At 42.6% G+C, this 20321-nt stretch overlaps 1 protein-coding gene across 5 annotated transcripts in view; it reads right to left on the minus strand.

The window, feature by feature from the left end:
* The window catches only part of NRK (Nik related kinase), an 87091-nt gene that overhangs the window by 37430 nt on the left and 29340 nt on the right, over positions 1-20321 (minus strand). For 2 of the 5 annotated variants that reach the window (XR_013775987.1, XM_079318848.1), the window contains exons 4-14: positions 17317-17442; positions 16435-16545; positions 14546-14636; positions 12410-12540; positions 9993-10047; positions 7910-7988; positions 7038-7213; positions 5232-5304; positions 4635-4830; positions 3156-3320; positions 2252-2413 (exon numbers count right to left, since the gene is read on the minus strand). Coding sequence is in view for 4 of the 5 variants with exons in the window: in XM_079318848.1 (XP_079174974.1) it covers positions 2252-2413; positions 3156-3320; positions 4635-4830; positions 5232-5304; positions 7038-7213; positions 7910-7988; positions 9993-10047; positions 12410-12540; positions 14546-14636; positions 16435-16545; positions 17317-17442 (1365 nt within the window). In the remaining variant the exon portion in view is untranslated. The remainder of the gene's footprint in view (positions 1-2251; positions 2414-3155; positions 3321-4634; positions 4831-5231; positions 5305-7037; positions 7214-7909; positions 7989-9992; positions 10048-12409; positions 12541-14545; positions 14637-16434; positions 16546-17316; positions 17443-20321) is intronic. The other 3 variants (XM_079318851.1, XM_079318849.1, XM_079318850.1) reach the window with 3 other exon arrangements.

Genomic DNA, 20321 nt, shown 5'->3' on the forward strand with positions numbered 1-20321 from the left:
TTTTACCATAATGAGGAAGAAAAGGTAAAAGCCAGATATGATAATTCACCCCCAGCTCTGTGCCCAAGGGGATCTGGCATGAAAGGTTTTATGATCCAGATCCAAACTCATGCAGGTGACACTTTGGGCTTCCAGAACTGATGCCAATCCCCACTTAGGCACTGAGTTAGTGCAGTGTCAGCCCAAGTCCCAGCTCCTTCTCTCTGGGCTGGTGGGACCAGATACAGCACAGAGTGAGCTCACACCTGGGCACAGGTGTGCAGGGGAAAATTGTCCTGATCTGCTGGGGACAGGAGCAAAGACAAGGGACTCGCAACAGAGGGTTCTGCAGCCCCAGTCATTAAACTTGAGGCCTTGGAAGGCTTTAGGATTGTTTGTTTCAATGTCTCAATGAAACAATAATTCTCGAGAGCTTCTGAGTAAGATCCCTGACTTATCCCTGTTAAAAACAGTTACAACTTTAAAGCATTTTTAGATTGTTGCAAATAGTTAAAACTGCTGACAAAAAAGTCTCAACCCCAAAATGCAGCCCTGTACCACCAATTATCAATGTAGTAGGAAGGATCTGTGACTTCCAAGAAGTTCTGAGATTAAGTAAATAATATTGTACAATATCCTTAAAACTAGAATATATTATTGTAGCCATAATGACAAAAGCCTCATGCTGTGAACCTAAAAAGCAACTTATCTGCAACTAATTATATTGTATTTCATTCACCACTAAAGTAAAAGTTAACAGTGGCTGTGTACTAAATTCTGTAACACATTTCATTTTGCTATCAAGGAGTCATTTACAAAACACATGCAAAATCCAGAGATTAGTATCTAAGACAGTATTCTAGTGGGTTTTTTGTCTTCTAACTACAATAAAGTAGAAAAATAAATTAATCATCTGAATTGCATTTTCACTCATTAAAGGCCTAGCAAAGGCAAAGCTTTTCTATTGACTTTGATTTAGAAAAAGCAGCTCACTTCTCTATCCACACTCAATTTGCTCTTCAGCTGGAATAAGACCCAGCCTTCCATCATCAAACAAATACTGATTTCGAGAGCAGTTCATTCAAATTTCAGTAAGGATTTGTTTAATCAGTCAGTACAATAAAGCCTTTAGAGCCAGAGCATTTGTGGTTTTGACAGTTAGGTTGTACTTCAAACAGAATTACTCTCGTTTTCACAAACTGCTCCTCTAACAAGGAACTTAGTATCTTTTGTTTTCCTGACTTCATGATGCTGCCTGTCTGTTTGCAGGCTCTTTACAGTTACTGAAATTCATCATTTCACCAATCCTAGCATTTACATTTAACCATTTATCAATACAGGACATTTCAACTCAGGGAATAGTTGCAGCAAATGCACAAAAGAAGATTACTAAAATGGCACAAGCTTAAATACAGCAGCAAGGTGTTAAGAAGCTGCACTGCATTTCTCCTATTTACATGTGCATGAGCTCTCCTCATGCCTCTGTTTGGGCATTTTGGGAAGATACTTTGCCATGACTGCAAAAATATCAAACCCACTCTTCTACTGAGGAGGCACCTGTGAGCTGCTGAGATTTTTGACCCAGACTTTAGTGACAAAACAAATCACACACCAGCTGTAGAACTGGGTTAACCAGTTGGGGTTATATAAAACAGCATGCCAAGAATGAGGAGATAATGTATGGAAATGGACCCAGAGCTTTCCATGATACGGTGACAGTGATCAGAATGAGTTGGTGGGTAGAAATTTTGTCAGAGTTAGCAAAGGAGGAAAATTGATTATGGTACAGGCTGACTATATGTGGCTATCCCTGATCCATCAAACCTTATCCTGGGACATAAAAACCAAGAAAAGTTATCACAGCCTGCTTGCTGGGGCACAGAGATCAGTGCTCATGAGGCAGGATGCTGTTCTGTGCCTGGGTCAATGCTGTGAACCCCCACAGCAGGCAAAGACCTCTGTTAAACCTCAGGTGGTATTACTTTATTTCATGCCTCTTTTAAAGACAAGGGAATGACACCTACTTGACCAGAGGAACCTCATTTCTCCACTCACCAATCAAACCCTTCTCTCAACTCAAGCAGAAGTGACAGAGCAATTCTTCCTTTCCCTTATCCTCTGAATATTACTGCAAACTGAAGACTGTAGCACAAGTGTGTAGACAGGTCAAGCTCCAGATGTAGGTTTAAAGATCAGTGTGCTCTCTGCTTCAGCATTCCTACAGCATCATAAACTACAAAGCACCCAAATGCTGCCCTGGCCAAGACAGTACCTCTTTGCTTGTGCTGCTTGATGGAGGATGCAGTCCTGCATTTGAACTATTGGTAGGCTCCTTCTTCTTCTGCTTGTGGTCATGCTGGAGAGACAGCAGCTGTGTCTGATCTTTGGGGAGAGTTCGGTGCATCTTCCTGTTGTGCTGCACATCTTCCATCTTCTGAAAGCAGAGAGTGATGAACCTCAGAGACAACGATGCCTTGGAGGACAACCAAGTTGCCTGCTGGAAATAGTGGCTTTTCAAAGAACAAAGTGACCACAATTCCAGCAGGGCTGGCAGAAGAGTTAGAGCCCCGAGCAACAGGAAGAATAAAGTGGCACCAAACATTGTTTGGCTTTTTAGGCAGCAGGTCAGAAAATCATATTTGTTCTTTGTACTTTTACTAAAACCAGAGGTCTTTAATCAAAGACTGCATGCTTCTGTTTGATGACAAATCAATTTGCTACTGAAACATTAGAAAAACATTGTGGCCAAGGTGACAGACATGATAATGACAGTTCAGCATTAAAATTAACCTTTGCTTCATTGTTCTTGTGAAAAAGAAATGGTCCTGGTTACAGCATGAATGCAAAATGGGGACTGGAGATTTAAGCTTAGGTTTCGCTGATGCTAGAAGCTTTCAGGGTAAAGGAATTTTAATCAGACCATTTCAGTATAGAGAAGGAGGAGAGACAAAAGTGGGAGAGGCAATGTCCCTGCTGCAGATAAGGAGGGTGACTCAGTAACATCAAAGTTAACTCAAAGGAAGGCTGAATCTGAGAACAAGAGGCAGTAAATGCATTAGTGAAGTCCCTCCTTGGTCCATGACTCAGAGGATGGGAACACCCTCAGGGATCTGAGCAAGACATCAGATAGAGAACAGGGAGCTGCAAACTGCTGTCAGTGAACATCCTCTTCATACCTGCTTCTTTTCTAATTTCCTCTGTCCATCTACTATGAGGTATTCATCTTCCACAGCCCTTTTATCTTCTTTACCCCTTTCCTCTTTCCTCTGACTGACCTGCATCTCTGGCCACCTCTGCTCACTCTCCTGCTGCCTTCGTAGCTCCTGCTCTCGCCTCTGGTGCTGGAAGAAAGCCAGGGAATAACACTGTTTATTTTACTTTACTTTACTACCCACCAATTACTGATGCCAATGCTCATAAATCACAAGGCCCGTTTCCTGCTCTGCTGTCACTGAAGGGGGGACACCTGACACACCACAGGGCAGAAGTGGGCAGGGACAAGCTGCCACCACCGTGACTGCCAAACCTGAAGTGAAACCTCTGCCCTTTTGGCAGCCCAGGGCAGATCTGTCACTTTTGAGAGATCTCCCTGACAGCTGGCAACCAACCTAATGACAAATGTCTTCCCAACATTTCAAGAAGGAAGGGTTTTTTTCTCCAGAAAGTTCCCATTTTGCTGGAGCAGCACTGCACTTCACAAATGTGATCTCTGAAGTGCTCACACAATACTTGAATTTTGTCAGATTCTCCAGAGAAGAGGTGTTGGTGGTTTTTGTGTTGTGCTACTGCAAGAAAGGCATTGAGGAGCTGGAATGTGTCCAGAGAGGGGCAACAGAGCTGTGGGGAGCCTGGAGCACAGGTTTGATGAGGAGGTGTTCAGCCTGGACAAAAAGAGGCTCACAGGGGACCCTACTGCTCTGCACAACTCCCTGAAAGGTGGTTATAGCCAGGTGGGGGTCAGGCTCTTCTCCCAGGTAACAAGCAATTTGTGCCATGGGAGGTTTAGATTGGATATTAGGAAAAATTTGTTTACTGAAAGGATGGTCAAGCATTGGAACAGACTGCCCAGGGAAGTGATGGAACCACCTCTCCTGCAAGTATTAATAAAAGTATGTGGATGTGGCACTTTGGACCAAGATATAGTGGTGGGCATGTCAGTGTTGGGTTAATGGCTGGACAGGATCCTAGAGGTCTTTTCCAACCTTAATGGTTTTGTGATTTATGATTTAGGTCTGCCTCTAGGACAACAGCGTGTTAGGCAGCTGAAAAGGAAACCAGCTGTGTTTTACTACATTAAACAAAAGCAGGGCCAAGACTCTGGACCAGACCAACAGACTGCAAACTGGGAAACACATATGAGGAAGAAATGGGGATCTCTGACCCCATCTGCCAGAGCTACCACCACCAAACCTACTCAAGCAAAATGCCCTTCCTCTTCTGCTCACAGAGTTCAGGGCAGGTTACCTGCAGGAAAAGGACAGAGCCCATCTAAAACCATTGTGTTCAAAAGTGACAAGCTCTCCCAAGGTGCAAGACTACAATCCAGGCCGAGCTGACAATTTGACACAGCCCTCTTTCCTTGCAAAGCCTACTGCCTAAGGTGCATTTTTCATTTATGGTGAGACATGGAAAATCAACACAAGGCAGCCCCCTACATCCTCCAGCCTCCTCCTCTGCTCCTTCTGCTGCTCGATGCGCTTCTGCCGCTCTGCCAGCAGCTGCTTCTTGTACTTCTCCTGGTCCTTCAGCTGCTGCTGCTGCCGATGAGGGTCAGAACGATTTTTGTTCTCCTGCTGCAGCCTCAGAAATTCACGGCGGAGAGTTGACTCCCCCGGGAGATTAACGATGGAGCTGAAACAAAGAGGAGGTTTCTACATGACAAAACATAGCATTAAAGAGAATAGGAGGTGCTCTGGGAGTGTTTGTTGTTCTGTGTTAGCAAATTGTGATATATCTCCAGCAGCTGACTCTACAGCCACACTTGGTGTGCTAAAAAGCAGCCTCAAGCTGATTACTGGGTCCTTCATTTGAGAGTTTCCTCCCCACTGCAAGGAAACTAAAGCAGCAGCTTTTACAGACATTTTATACTCAGCAGCTATGTTTGACAACTACAAAACAGTTAAAGCTACCAAAGGGGACCCAGGAGATTAGGGATTCAGAACAAGTTAAGAAGGCTGTTCTGGCTGAGGAGAGCTGCCTTCAATGAGAATAGCTTGGGCAGTCAAATTTTCTATTTCAGTAATAAAATTAACCTTGGTTCTCCTTCATCTTCATTCAGCTCATCATCTTCCTCCTCACTTCCACTGTAATCATAGTCCGTTTCTTCTAAAGAATAGAATAAACAAACACCAGAGGAGGATGCTGTTATTTAAGACATGATCTTGAACTTTGTTTCTGAGCATTCAGGCTCAACTACAGGCTAAGATTGAACTGGAATTTAAAAGTCTCATGTTGTACTGGGAGGCTGAGGGGAGGCAAAATATCCACGTACACAATTCAAAATCTAGTTCAGATAATGATTCAGGGCAGCCCCTTTACACACACCCACCTTCTCCTGTGACTGACTGTATTGGTTTTGCAAAACTAACCTACTTCCATAATCTGAAACAAATTAGGCTAAACCCATAGAGAAACCCAACACCCACAGCACCACCAGAGAGGGGTTCTTCAAAAAGACATTTAGATAGGACATAAAAGCTTGCACTGCCCTGTTCTCCTGCCCTGTACCTGTGTCATGGCTCTGCTGAGGCCACTAGTAAATCCAGGTTTCTTTTTGTATCAAAGGGAATAATTAAGTAAGCAAAAAAGAAAACAAAAACCAATACTAGCTTTACCACAAAGTTTCAAACACTGACTCATAGTTTTAAAGATCACTCCAAGACTGACATGAAGGAAGTTTTTACAGGATAATTTCAAACTGGTCCTACCCTGCATTGTTGGCTGTATTACATGCTAAATTGGGACTTCATTTTTTTTAAAGTTACTATTTTGAAGTGTGTAGTCTGGCAATTCCCCGCTATTCTCCTTTTCAGGGGAGTTTTGATTAAAAATAGCATTTTCAGGTCAAAATATAACTATTTATGAAGAAGTGACTGTTATCTTTGCACTCCTCCACCCCTCTCAAGGGCATTTGTGAGAAATTCTAACTCACTATCTTCCCATTTCAGTGTGCTTTGAGATTCATAGCTGAAAGAGGCAACAGAATTTGCAACTACTACTGGAGTCAGTAAATCTACTTTGCAACAGCAATTTCATTTTAGGTGCAAATACTCCTGTTGTCAAATCAGAGCATTTTTAAGACACCCTGCAATCCCACGGTGCTTTCTAAGTTTGCTCTCACAGTCCCTGATCCTCACAGTGCTTCTGGCAGTATGAAACACACTGAAGGGCAAAAGGGGAGAGGGCAGGGTCATTGGTCAGCAGGCCATGTGTCTCTGTCCCCTTTGCACAGCCCTTAGTCTGCCATGCAGCCATTTTCACAAGAATCACCCCCATTCCTGCACTGTCTCTTCCAGCTTTTGCTCTGAAGGGTAAGGCTGCATTTGGAACAAATCTGATCTCTCTTTTTCTTCATACACACTGTGAAGGAAGTGATTTGTTACAACTGTGTTTCACTGGAGCTTGGAGGTCTTCCCCAGGTCTCATCTGTGCACTCCATTGCAAAACACTTAAAGAGTCCTGCTGCCCCCAAAGAATTCACAAGACAAAATTATATGGAGATCCAACCAGTAAATCAATTGGATCTGGGACAGAAACATAAAGTGAGAGATCAAGAAACACCAGGAAACACTGCTTAAGAAAGCAGAGACCCAGACTTTCCTTGGAGTCCTTGCTCCCTGCTAGCATCAGGGCTGCTCTCAGTAACTGAAGGTTCCAGTGACTTCAGCACTAAAACACCCCTAAGGACCCAGGCTCCGACAAAGCAATCTTCAACGGCCCCACTGTCAAGGACAATCCTGGTTCCAGTGTTTCAGCTGCATCTGCCTTGTGCTCTGCTGCCAAAATCTGAAGAGGACATGCTCTCTGAAGTGTCCTTTATTTTGGTTTTGCCACGTTACCCTTTTCTCCCTTTTTCTTCCTCGTCCTGTCCAGGTGATCCTTCAGCATGATGCGCACTTGCCGCTCGTTCTGCATGTCCCGGATGAAGGAATGCTTCAGCAGGGTCTCCGTGGATGGGCGATGCAAATAATGCTTTACAAGGCAGCTTTCAACAAAATTCAGGAACTTCTTTGACCTAAAAAAGGCACAACAGTGGAGAAAGACCAATAAACCTTTTCAACTTGTGGACCAAGAACTAGCCCTGAGTGGTGGAAAGCACCAACTTTGCAAGGTTTCCTTCTACAATGGAAGTGAGAGACACAATTTGAGTTCTGACACAGTGAGACTCCTGAGACCAGCACAGACCAGCTGAAGGTGAATTCCACCTTACCACCCTCTCAGAGGAGTTGTTACTTTGAATTTACATCCTGATCAACAAAACCACAATCTGGCCAACACAAACCTTTCAAAAATGCCCTCAACCTTTTGATAAGGTGAAGAATTTCTTTATACACTTAATTTAAAATGAAAAGTAATTCTCTGTAGGGCAGGTGGCTGCCGTTAGCCCCACAATGTCCAAGCAATCTTCTGATAAAGCTCTGACCCCAAGCAGCACATCTGAGCCTTTCTTATTCTTGCTTATTCTGCAATTTCCACAGACACCAAAATGAAACAACCGCCACAGTTTAGGCAGAGCTCAAAAGAAAGATCTTGCTTCCCAGAGGTAAACTGTATCTTCCCTCTGGCTCAATCCAGCTCTTAGAAACACATTAGGAATCACCTCCTAAATAACTACATGATTTAACAAAATCATTGTCTCTGGACAAGAGAGCTAAAAGCCCTCCTAAGCCCACTGCAGCAAAAATACAGATTTTTTTACACATCTCTTTACCATTTTCTGGATTTCAGCTTTGGGGGTGGGTTCCTTGGGATGAGGAAGAGTGCTCTCATGGGATGCATGTCACACAGGGCTGCAAAGGAAACCACAAATTATGGAAGGATGCATGTACCCCCTGTGATCTCATTTCCCTTCCAAACACCTCCACTTCCAACATCACAGCATCTGCCCCAGAACCCCGCCCAGAGCCAACCAAACTCACACTACAGCCAAGAAATCTGAGTACACAGAGATTTCTAGCTAAAAGAGATTCAAAAGAAAGGCTGCAAGTCAAGAACAAGTACAACTTTCTTCATATTTTCTATATATATAGCTTTGGAAGGACATAAAAAAGCTCACCTTTCCCACACACAAAAGCGTGCTTGCATATAAACAGAAGTTAAAGCTGAGATTGAAATATTTATCTAGTTATTATAGATAATAACTGGCTTCTGGTTTCAGAGAAGTGATAAGCTCCATTTTAACCAAACTCTTTGCCACATTGTCCATGGCAGATGAAAAAACCCAGGATGAAAAAGAGCTGATACAAAGCACAGAGCTCATAACCTGCACTGGGGCACAGAGCAGAATGACTGAGCACACATTTCATCCATCCTGTGCTCTGGGAAGGGCAGCACCATTATCAGCAACCTGCTACAGGTTCCATTCCTGTATTCTGAAGTTACCTTCTCTCCAGCCCACAGCACTTCTCTTTAGGGTTACTGTTGTGCAAAGCTGAAGCTATAAGGAACTCAGCAGAAAGCAAATACCATTACATCTCATCTATCCCAGGCACTCTGCATGGAATTTTGAGTATGTTCTATCTGGCAGGGAGAAATGTTGAAGCAAAAAAAGTCTTCCTTCACCAAAAAGAGCTGAATGACAACTGATAGGAATTGCATGGAGGCTGATTCCTTATCATATTTAGGTGTTCAGCAGTGATGCTCCTAACAGAAATGGACTTCAAGCATTATAAAACCAGTAGAAGTGACCAGACTATGCTCTGGTAAAGCTTTCCCTACCTTCTATTAATTTCTCTGTCTGCCTCCACCTGCCACAGTTTCTCACATTTGGTGAGAAAATTTTTCCTTGGTATGTTCAATAGTACATGATACAGTGGAAATGAGGGGCAGAAATCTGGTTTCTAGCTCTGAGTCCCAGACACTGTTGTACTACAGTAAACAAAACACAAGGCAACAGAATATAATCCACAGCATTCCCCTGTCAAAACTAGGGAAAACATCAAATACATGAGGAACTGGCATGCAAAATTACAAAGTGTCTCCCAAAGAAAACTTCCCATGGATTCATGTCTTGGGACTAAGCTTCAGTCAGGCTAAACACAGGGGCTGAAAATGCTCCTGAACTCCAGCTGGCTCCTGCTAAAACCCAAGTCTGATGGGAGAACAGCCAAGTGGGTTGTTTAAAAACAGCCTACGTGCTCTCAGGCCAGGGGATGATGGATTTCACCTCCCCTGCTCTCAGCAGTGACCAGATACCCCACACATCCCATCTGCTCTGCAGGAGCTGGGCAAAGCCACCAGCCCTCCATGCAAATAAAAATGCACTGGGACTTGGCACCCACACATCTCTGCCTGACCTGCAAGAGGCTCTCTGGGCTCCAGGCTGTAAACCTGTGTCAGCCTGACACTGTGGTCAGGGATCAAAGCCATTGCATGTCAGTAAATATCATATTAGTCCCAAAATCTGGGAGAAACAAGTCAGTTTCAGAGCAAAAATACAACCTTTAGGCCTACCTTCTTCCACTGCCATGATTTTTTCTAGTGACCTAAACCCAAAGCCACTCCAGCCAATATTTTCTGCTAACACTTCTGCTTAGTTGTATCCACAGGCAGAAATCAACAAAGTGATGCTAACAAGAGCTTTAAGAAAAGCTTCATCCCAGGAGAAAAAGGCAAGGAATCAAAACATAGACTGAAAGAATATGAAAGGAAGAAGAACACAATAGAGTCCAAATGAGAAAAAGTTAAAGTGTTTTTAAAGTTACAGAGAGAACCAGACCTCTGTGCATCAGTGCATTAGCCAAGCATGAGTTATTTTAACACAGACACCCCCACCTTTGTACCAAATCACTTACGAGGAGCTCCTTCAGCCATTTCAATGGCAGTGATTCCCAGAGACCACAGGTCACTCTGCAGGAAAAGAAAAAATGCACATTGCAGCTTGCAGCATTCAAGCTTGCTTGTTTCATTTGTTTTCTTCTTCATTTTGGGTTTTGTTTTTTTTTGTTTACAGTTTCCCTAGATCTCTCCTGGATCATGTTGTTTTACTTGGAGTGACAAATATTCTGCTCCCTCCCACTCCCCACTGAGCTTTTAGGAAACATGCTAATACCAGAAGCTTCCCATTTCCCATGCAACTCTGAACAGCTGATCCATCATTTAAGCAGCCCCAAAATGCAGGTCTTCTGCATTCAAAACACAAGAGTCAGACAGAATATGGCAGGCACTGTTTAGATATGTGTCTTAAATCTGTTTTCATGGGGCAGTGCCTCCCCTTCTCCTTCTGGCCAAAAATAATTCTTGGTCTTAATGCTTATTTCAGAGCAGTCACTGCTGAGTTTCTGCACCAATGGAAGAGGAATGGTTGTCAGGCCTTGGGGTTTCACTTTTTCTGCACAAAGACTCCAGTCACACATTTTTGGGCACGTGAGAGAAGAGTACATCATGCAGTCAGATTTATGCCACAGTGTATGTTCAGCTCAGTTAACAGAGTGGACTTCTCTTAATTATCTGATCTGGATGCTAAGGGCCAGGTCTTGATCATGGAAGGTAAAATGCAACCACCATCAGTGGCTGTAAAAACTTCACACGTTTCCACTTGATTAATCATGTGCATTATTTCACTATTTTTGTGTCTAAATGTAGCCAAATCAATATGTGGCCAACTTGCAAAGCTTCTCTAAAACTTATCTTTAAAAAAATCCAGAGTAACAGAAAACCTTCAAATATTAGAAAGAATAAACCATTATATGAATAGCAGCTCATACCCAGCCCAGCATTCTAAATCTAATTTTATCAACAGAATCCTCTCAGTCCAGCTGCTTTGAAGTCTTCACACAAGCTGAAAGCCAGTTCACATCCCAGTGTGTGGAAGGATTCAGCAACAAAACTGGTGGGGATTTCACAAATCCAGGATCCTGACTTGTTATGAAGTAAATGACTAAAAATTATGTCTTCAAGGGGTAGTCCTGCAGGTTTTGAGGACAGTGAGAGAAACATCCAGGCTACAAGGAATTTTGGTTTGGAGTTCAAAAGCATGAGAGGCAGACAGGTGTAAGAGAGGATGGCAGCAGTTTGTAGAGCTCAGTGTGTATGCAAACATATTTATTTATGTGGATATGTTTGTACTCATTTTATCTTGTTTGTTTGTTCTGGATTCTTGAAGAGTAGCTTCCAGCTACTTAGCCCATTCCATCAGGTATAAGTCTGTGGGAAAGACCAGCTCTGTGCCACCTTCTGAGTCACAGCACTGTTTGCAAAAGTGCTTCCAAAACCTTCTGCTCATCAGTTTTAAACTACCATCTGGAGTATCTATTTGGAAGCAGATACACCAGGATTATTACTGAAGACAAAGAAAGCTCAAGAATTAGGGATGCACATTCTTTATGATTATATCTTCTGCTAAGTACACATTTGGAGAAGGAGATAAACTGGGGACAGGGAATGAAGACAGATTAAATTCTTGAGGTTTCAGTAGAAGATTGGTATGATATGGATAAAAATATAAATTTTTTTAGTCCTGACTGACACACACAACATGACCTCACTGGGCCAGTGCAGCACAGGTCTCAGCAAGGGAGAATCACAGCCTCTGAACCACTAGGAAATGGAAGCAATAACAGGTTCTGCTCACAAATATTTCTGAAGCCACAACTGGAAGGAGAGGTACAAAGTGGCAATGGAGAGAGCATTTGAACTAAAGGAGTGACTGCAGGGTCACCTGCTCAAAAAGCCATCCCTGGAGAACATGCTGCATGGTAAGGACAAGAGGCAATGCTCACAAACTGAAATACAGGAATTTCTGTGCCTTCTCACCCTGCCACTGACCAGAAATCTTTCTGGGATGGGAAACCACTTGCAGTCACATGCTCATGAATAAGCAAAGGGATATTAATTACTGCCAATTAACTCAGGATTCACAGCTGAGTACAGAGCAAAACAGCTGTACCACAGTGTGCAGTAACTTGCCATATTAATATTACACTACTTCAAATATTCTCTTATTTTCTATCCAGACCTGCAACCATGTCAGTACTTTTTTATTGCAGGGAAGTTCATGAAAGTGTATTCCATGTATTAAAAATTCAGAAAAAATACTTACAGTGAAACTTCACTCTTAGAAAGAGCCTCCACCCACATATTACAAATCCTTCTGTTTGTACATTTCTAGTACTTTGTGGTTTAAAAGGCAGGAAGTTTGAACTTTTCAAATGAGCAGGATTTCAGCAGTAACCCACATGTTTTCTTACCTTATGGAGTGTTTGTCACTTACTCTGTAATCATATGTAGAGTCTGGGTTCTCCTCACAAGCAATGACCTCAGGTGCCATCCAATATGGGGTGCCAATAAATGTATTCCTTCTCCCAATAGTCCTGTCCAGCTGAGCACTTACACCAAAATCCACTGAAAAACCAAGAAAAAGTAGAGAAATTAGCAAAAAGTTGTATTCATAAGTGTGTGCTTGATCACTTTCCTACTGCTTTCATGCTGTTACTTTGGACTACAATATATATGAAATCTGAGTTCCTCCAGTATGTCTTATCCAATAGTTGAAATTTAACTGTCTCTTTTTTCCCTTCTTTTTGCCAGAAGAATTAAATAAACATGCTAAATCTTCCTGGTGGGTTACAGGACAAGGAATTGCTCTACCAAGACATTATGGAATAATTTATGCTTAATTTAAATGCTACATTGAGTAGGACTCAAGGTCTTCAACTAAACTGAAAGAAAAAATAGTATCTACAGATGAGACAAATTTGGAAGTGTCTGATAAAGCCACTCATAAAAGCTGGAAAGAAACCACCATATCACATCATTTTGAGGTGTCTGGAATAAATCCTTCCCTATGTACCTTAGAACAAACTGGAGAATCTACTAATTTATTCTCATCTTAGATCATTTTAATGAGTGAATCATGTGGTTCTCTTTATGTTGAAAAGGGTAAAACCTCCATAAGGACTGTAGAGCAAAATGGTTTTGTTCCAATATGAAAAGGGTCTACACAACCAACAATTATGTGATTGTATTTTTCTTTGAACAAAACCCCAAGCTACACTAATTGGATCCACTGGGATAGCACTGGAGTGGTATTCACAGAGGAGACAAAGGAAGGGGAAAGAAGGACTGAAAGGAGACAGCCCTGTGGTAACCATCAAGGAGAACATTTTCTCATTGATGTTGTCTCACTGCAGATTATCTGCAAACCAAAATAATTTGTAGTGCTATAATTTCATATGCCTGCTTAGCAAACCTTCTCCAAGAAGAAGGAGGACCTGACCTTTGGGATCATTCTGTGATTCTGATGGGAAGTGCACACTCACACTGAGATGGAATAGAACTGAATTGAGAACTCTTGCCTTTCTAGCTTCTTTGCCTTAAGACACAGGAGCTAAATCTCTCTAGAAACAACTTTTATTTCTTCTTTTTAAAAATCATTACACTTAGTAAATCAGTTTCATCATTACCCAGCGTTAGAGAAATTTAATTGTTTTGTCAACCATGTGAAGAATGGTGGAAGTAGTAACTATGACTATAAAAACACACAACATTCCCATCTTACCTGTTTTAAGAGGGAACAGCTGACAATTAGTACATCTGATTTAGATACTGCAAGCAAAATCCTGCCTTCATTTAATTTGAGAGCAAAACTCCCTTAGACTTCAGTGAAGCCAGGCTTTTGCCACAAAGTTAAACCATAATGAGATTAAAAGCACTTATTTTTACTTGCTCCAACCAAACATCCTACCCCACATCCTCAAGCCATGTTTATTATTTGTTGTTTTCCAATGCTACAGTGACTTTTTTCAGTGGAAAGAGAGGGACTGTAAAGATCATCACAAATAAGAAGTGCTCCCCTTGAGATTTCTCCTCTAAAACCCTTCCCTGTGATGTCTTTCCAAAACATGTAAGACATGCCCTCCTCAAGAGGGATAACATACTTGAGTTCAGTTTTACCAAGTCAGAAGTTGTCAACACTGACATGTCACAGAAATAAAAGGAAATGAGTAAATCCTCCAACTTTTTTGAGATGACTGTTTTTCAGTGGCAGCCCTTACCCACCTACTGTCACATTGACGCAAATCTCCAAGACCACTTCCTTTAGAGAAATGGATTAGCAACATTTGTTCCCCCATTCTTTACTTTGTAAGTTTTTTGCATGCCAGGATGTTCTGTGAAAGTCTGATGGTGCTGTGAGTGACTGCCTGGATTGCCCTCATGCCCTGGCAGAACACTTCACATTTTCAACTCTTTCTGCATTACTGACACCATGTAAGCACAAGCATTAATGATCTTGGCACACTGCTGCACTTAGGCTACTGGAAGCTCTTTCTGAGTCAAGATGGAAATCTTAAATTCTTAAATCTTAAATTCTAGAACAGGTTTCTAGCACACATTTAAGGAAACTTACCCAATTTTACTTCTGCATTTTCTGTGAGAAGAACATTCTGTCCTTTAATATCTCGATGGATGACATGGTGAGCATGAAGATGTGCCAATCCCTAAAAGAAAACCAGATTTGCCTTATCCTTTCTTCCTAACACTACCCTGACTATGGCACTGTTGTCTTTTTACACTTTCACTCTTTTCAGTTTTTATTCATAAGGAAATTCCTTTGGAGATTACTAGCAACATTTCCAGGGAGGAGAGAGGACAGAAGCCATAAGTTTGATTGTCTTCTTCACCACAGGCCTGACAGTGATGGAGCATCTCTTGAGTCAAGTGTGAAGAGAATGAGGTGGCAATATTTTAAACTTCTGTCTCAGAATCAAGAGATGCTCCTTACACTCTATGCTGAAAGCAAACTAAAGAGAAAAAGAGCAAAGCAGAATGCTCTGTATGAGGACCAGAGACAGCAGCTGGCTGGTTGTAGTGGCTGCAATTTTGCATTCAACAAAATGAGGAATTCAGTGATTAATGGACTAGAGAAAGTTAAAAATACCATGCCAGACCTCTTTCTGAATGCAGCAAATATTGTTTTCAATCAGCTAATATTTGCTGTCTCCTCCTGCATTTCAAAATTGCCAGTGGTTGAACTAGCATAGATAAAAAAGAACACACTGAAAAAATGCATTATAGTAATCCAGGGATGCTTCACTCACAGCATTTGGCCTCTCTAACATTAATGGCTTCAAACAGAGCTTCCATCCTGTAAATTTTCCAGAAGGAAACACTGTCAATCCATGTGCAACTGGGCCATTTTTTCTTGAAACAAGCATGATTAAATCCAATCCCTTGCTTTTACCAATATGCTGTTACAGTTTTCAGTTGCATGAGCATAAACCAAATGTTTTAACATCAATTGGTTTAACAGAGCCATTACAGCCACACCAATGAGGTACAAGCTGACCACACCATTAAGGTTTTTTTCTTTTGCAGAAAAACTCCCCACTTTCCAGATATAATGATCATAATCTGCAGGCTAGTGCCAAATCCCTGTAAGAAAGCCAATATTCTCTGCTGAGCATATTTCTCAACTCCTATGACTCAGAAACAGAGTTTTGCCCCTACTCAAGCGTTATTTCAGCATGCCATCTAAATTCCAACTCCCAGAATACACATTTATCTTACCATTATTTAGAAAAGATGTAAAACTCTATTACAGGGAAGACAGATCAGTGACTCTGTAATGGGTTCTGAATTTAGAATGACTGGCTCCAACATAATTTTTTTTTTCCAGGCTACTTCACTAGGTTACACTTGGGAATTGTTTTATCCTCTGTATTTTCCAGGAAAAAAGCAAAAAAAGAAAACAGCCCTGAGCCTGCATAGAATGAAATATAGCCCCAAGATCTGTCTGGGGGAATACTGTCCCAGCAGGGCCCCCTTTAAGATTTTGGAGTGCTGTTTAGTCAGCATTGCCTCTAATAGTGTGGAAAAGAGTTCCTGAGTGTGTGCAGGTAAAGGAATTATGGACAGAAAGATCTTACAAGTGTGAACAGCTGAAGCACTGAGCAGAAAGATCTCCTGATGTGGAGGGCAGACATACTAAAACCCAAAAATTTATTTACTTTTCTAGGTGCCCAGTGTCTGGAGTTTCAGAAGATGGCTATTTGCCATAGGAAAGAGGAATTTTCTGTTCTTCATACAGAAAATGGGATTAACTGCAACAATATGAGATGTCAAGCAGCATCATGCTGGCTCTCAGGGCTCTTCTGAGCCCAAGGACCACAGCCCATGAACCCCATGGATCACAACCTTCAAACAATAATGCTCATTAGTGACCTATTTTAGCAACCAGAGGCTTGGAAAGGCCTTTTTGCTGCAAATGAGCAGCGAAGCTCTGCTGGCAGGACTCACCCTGAGAACCTCTCTGCAGATGTAAGCAATCCAGTCTTCCTTGAAACAGTTCCCTTTTGTCTTCTTCACCAAGTCAGTGACAGAGCCTGCACCACAGTACTCCATCACCAGCTGCAGGGACAAACACACACAGGCACCTTCACCCACTGCCAGGCCAGCAGAGAGAACACCTGCAAACACCCACAGCACCCAGCCATGGCAGGCTACACAGCCTTCTCAGATGCCAAGTGACTTAAACTTTCATTTCCTGAATCACACACACTGCTAAATAAATAAAAAAAATCACTAGCGCTCCTCTCTTGTTGCAGGTTTTAGTTTGTTTTAGTTTTTTCTTTTTTCTTTTTTTTTAAGTATATACAAAATTGGAAAAGCAAGAGCTAACAGCACTGAAAATGTAGGAATTTTTTTTAATTTGGAATTTATCATTTTGTGGCAGAGCTTCAAAAATCTTGCAGCCAAAAAATTGGAGGAGGATTCATTATTCTTCTTTTCTTTATTGCCAATTTCTCTGCTTCCCTTTTTTATTTTCCATCTGAAAAAAAAGGAGAGGAAAGCAACAAGAACGAGAGAAGGCAAAAAGTACAAGCTCTTCCACTTCAGTAAAAAAAAATAGAGAAGAATTTAATTTGGAAAAAAAGAGGTTCAAGCAACAAATCAGAATGACAGTACAAGTCACAAGAATCACAACATACTTTATGCCCATCCTCAAAGGAAATCATAGGGATGGAAGATGTCTGGGGAGAAGTAATTTTTCTCTTTTATATGTTATTCTTCAGAACAATGACTCCAGAGCTTCACTGAGACAGAGCCCAAGCCAAGCACGCTGGAGCTCTAAAGAAGGAGCTGTAAATCTGATGAGCAGAAATGACACTAAACACTTACCCAGAGCTGATCATCTTGGCCTGCAGGACTTTTCTTTACAAAAGCCCCATAATATGTAGCAATATTCCGGTGATGGGAGTACTTTTTCAGCATATTTATCTCCAGCTTGATTTCCTCCTCTTCATTCTGTAACAAAAAGAAAGCAGGAGGCTCCCAGGGCTGCAAAGCAAACCCTTTTTTTGGAGGCTTCAACACCCAGCTGGAACCACCATGAGCAGCCTGGTCTGATCCCATGGCTGATGCTGAGCAGGAGCTGGGACCAGAGTTACCCTGGATTATGAGACTGCTGCTGACAGATGGCTCTTAAATTAACAACTGGATCACCCTGACCCATGAGTCTAAACCAATTAATTGCTAGGGTTTGACCTAAAGAATCAAAAATGTCCCCACTTGGACATAAAAATTGTATATTGTCTCCTCAGGGAGCTTAGACAGGACCTATTACTCCCCCATTTATGGTTTCTGCATTCAGCAATTTAGTCTCAGAGAAACTAACCAGATTCAAACAAAAATAAAATTATTGCTAACACTCCATTACTTAAATACTTGGAAAAGCACTGAGTGCACACATCAGACAGTTTGTCTTCCCAGTCCTGTGGAGGGTCCTGCTGGGAGGAAACCCAAGCCAAGAAGGAGGTGACTTGCCACAAATCAAACTCCAGTGTAAGCCAGGGTTAGGATCTGCTCCTCCTTACAGCTGTGACTGCCCTGTCCAGACCATGAGGTTTCTCCCCCTCCCAACACCAAGCCATCCATGAAGCCCCTGCCATGCTGGGGGCTAGACACCCCCAGACATCACCATCCTCCAGGCACCAGCTGCCTCTTTCCTTGTCTTTGTTTCAGTCCCACCAGGGCTGATGTTCTCTTCTGCCCACACAACACTGTGCACAATAAGACAACTGATGGGAACACAAGTTTTAATAATTGTGTTAGAAGAAAATGCTCTTTTTCAGAGAGAACTGCCTGATTTGGAAAGAGCCTCAGAGCCCCTTTGCTATGGTGCACAACACCCAGTAAAACACACCCAGGTTTTGCCATCTCACTCACTTTAATAGGAAATGAGTGGTGCTACAAGGAATACTTGTATCAGTTAAAAGGAGTATGACAAACCTGACAATTAAATAAATTTACCTTGCTGAAAAACATCCCAGTCAGCACTTACTGAAGGGACAAAGAAAAAAAAAGAAACAGCAGCAAGAACAACTCAGCCCCAAAGGACATTTTTCTGTGCTTTTCCTCAATTTTCCAGTAGTTTAGCCATTGAAGCATTCCTTTAACCACCATAATGGACTGCTTACAAAGCCAGACACATTGACCTTTCTACCTGGAGCAACACATTAAAGCCTGACAGGCTAAAGCCAAGTTCCCTCAGAAATATGCATATGATGTGTCTTATGAAACCTGACCACACAAAAATCATTCCCAACAGAAGGGACCAGTAAGTGTTGCCCAGTAACCTCAACACCCAGGAGAGAGGTTACCAGACCAAAGCCTAACTGTATTAAGTCTTCAGAGATGTAAAATAATTCTAGTTGAAGCTAAATGAGCTATTTCAAATTTCCTAAAAATCTTTGTTGAATACAGGCTCTCAAGCTGCAACATTATAGAAAACAGTTCATTTATCTTTTGTTTGGACTTAGGGAGAAAGGAATAATTTAATCCTTGGCTTGATACAGCCGTGGATGTTGTTTGACTGAATTAGTGAGGCTAAAGAGGAGCCCAGTGCAGCACCTGGAGGGTCCTGGAGAAATGGGAGCTGACTCCAGATAGCATGCAGGTGAGGAGGAGGCAGGGAATGAGGACATGGGCAGTGTCATCCTGGACCTGACCACAACAGCTCTGTCATCTGCACAGGCTTCTGGATCTTTAGGAAGAGGGGCAGAAAGAGGAACAAACAGGACTAATTTCTTCCTCTGCTGTTTCTCCTGCATTCTGCCCACTCCTGCAAATGTGTGGAGGGACAACTCTCATCTTGGATAAAGGCTTCCTCCAAATTACTTAAAATATTTACAGATGTGAAGGGTTCAGAACTTTTTAACTCTGCCCATCAGCATGAGACATTTCCTGGTGGACCCCAGCTCCTGCTGTGCCCTCAGCACCAGCCTGGAGCTTTCACAAAGTTCCCTTGGGGAGCTGGCAGATCCCAGCCACTTCCTCATAGCTGCTGCCTCTTTCTCAGCTCTTCTTCCTTTACCCAATTAATTTTCTGGATGTTGGAACCATGCTGGCAAAGCTATTATCCAAATACTTTCTAATCCTCTGCAATCTGGCCTCCATGTTTTTAAAATAAAACTGAGCATGTGGCTGTCCATGAACATAACTGGGATCCCCCACGGGCTCTTCACACCCACTGGCAAGAGCAAGAGAGCTGCACATGGGTAATGCTCCTTTCCTACAACCAGCAAGATGCAATTCCTGCTTTCTCTTGCATTTTTATTTACCCTGAAGGCCAGAACCTGCTCCCTCCCTGCACCTGTTTGTCTTTCCTTTGCCCACCTTGGCCACAGGGCCAAGTAACACTGCCCAGCAGAGCTGAATGCCCAGGGAGACCCTGCTTGGAGCAGGCAGCAGGCTGAGCCTCAGGTGCTGGTCAGGCTGCAAGGCAAAGGGCTACACAGGACAGCAGCTGGGCATTTCACAGACAAATGCACTCTGGCTTCCAGTGCCTCAGGGAGCTTTGGAAAAAATACTCTATGCCATGGAAAACCAAGGCAGAAGGGTAAATGTGAGTGATTGTGCCCCGTGGGTCATGTCTGAGGCTCACCCAGGAGCTGAACCCAGACTTGCTAAGCCTCAGTGCTCTGTACATCCTTCAAGCACAGTGACTGGGGACAAAAACACCCTCAGCTCCTCAGTGCACGCCCACACTCACAATTCCCACTTCCCACCACCCTTCTGGCCAGCTTTACCAGCAGCCCCATGTCTCAGGGGCCCACAAACCTGCTCATAAATAATGTGCTCAAGGAAAGCAACCAGGCTTGCAGATGTGCAGGTGCAAAAAGCTG

This window comes from Erithacus rubecula, assembly GCF_903797595.1.
Source record: "Erithacus rubecula genome assembly, chromosome: 15".
NCBI lineage: Eukaryota > Metazoa > Chordata > Aves > Passeriformes > Muscicapidae > Erithacus > Erithacus rubecula.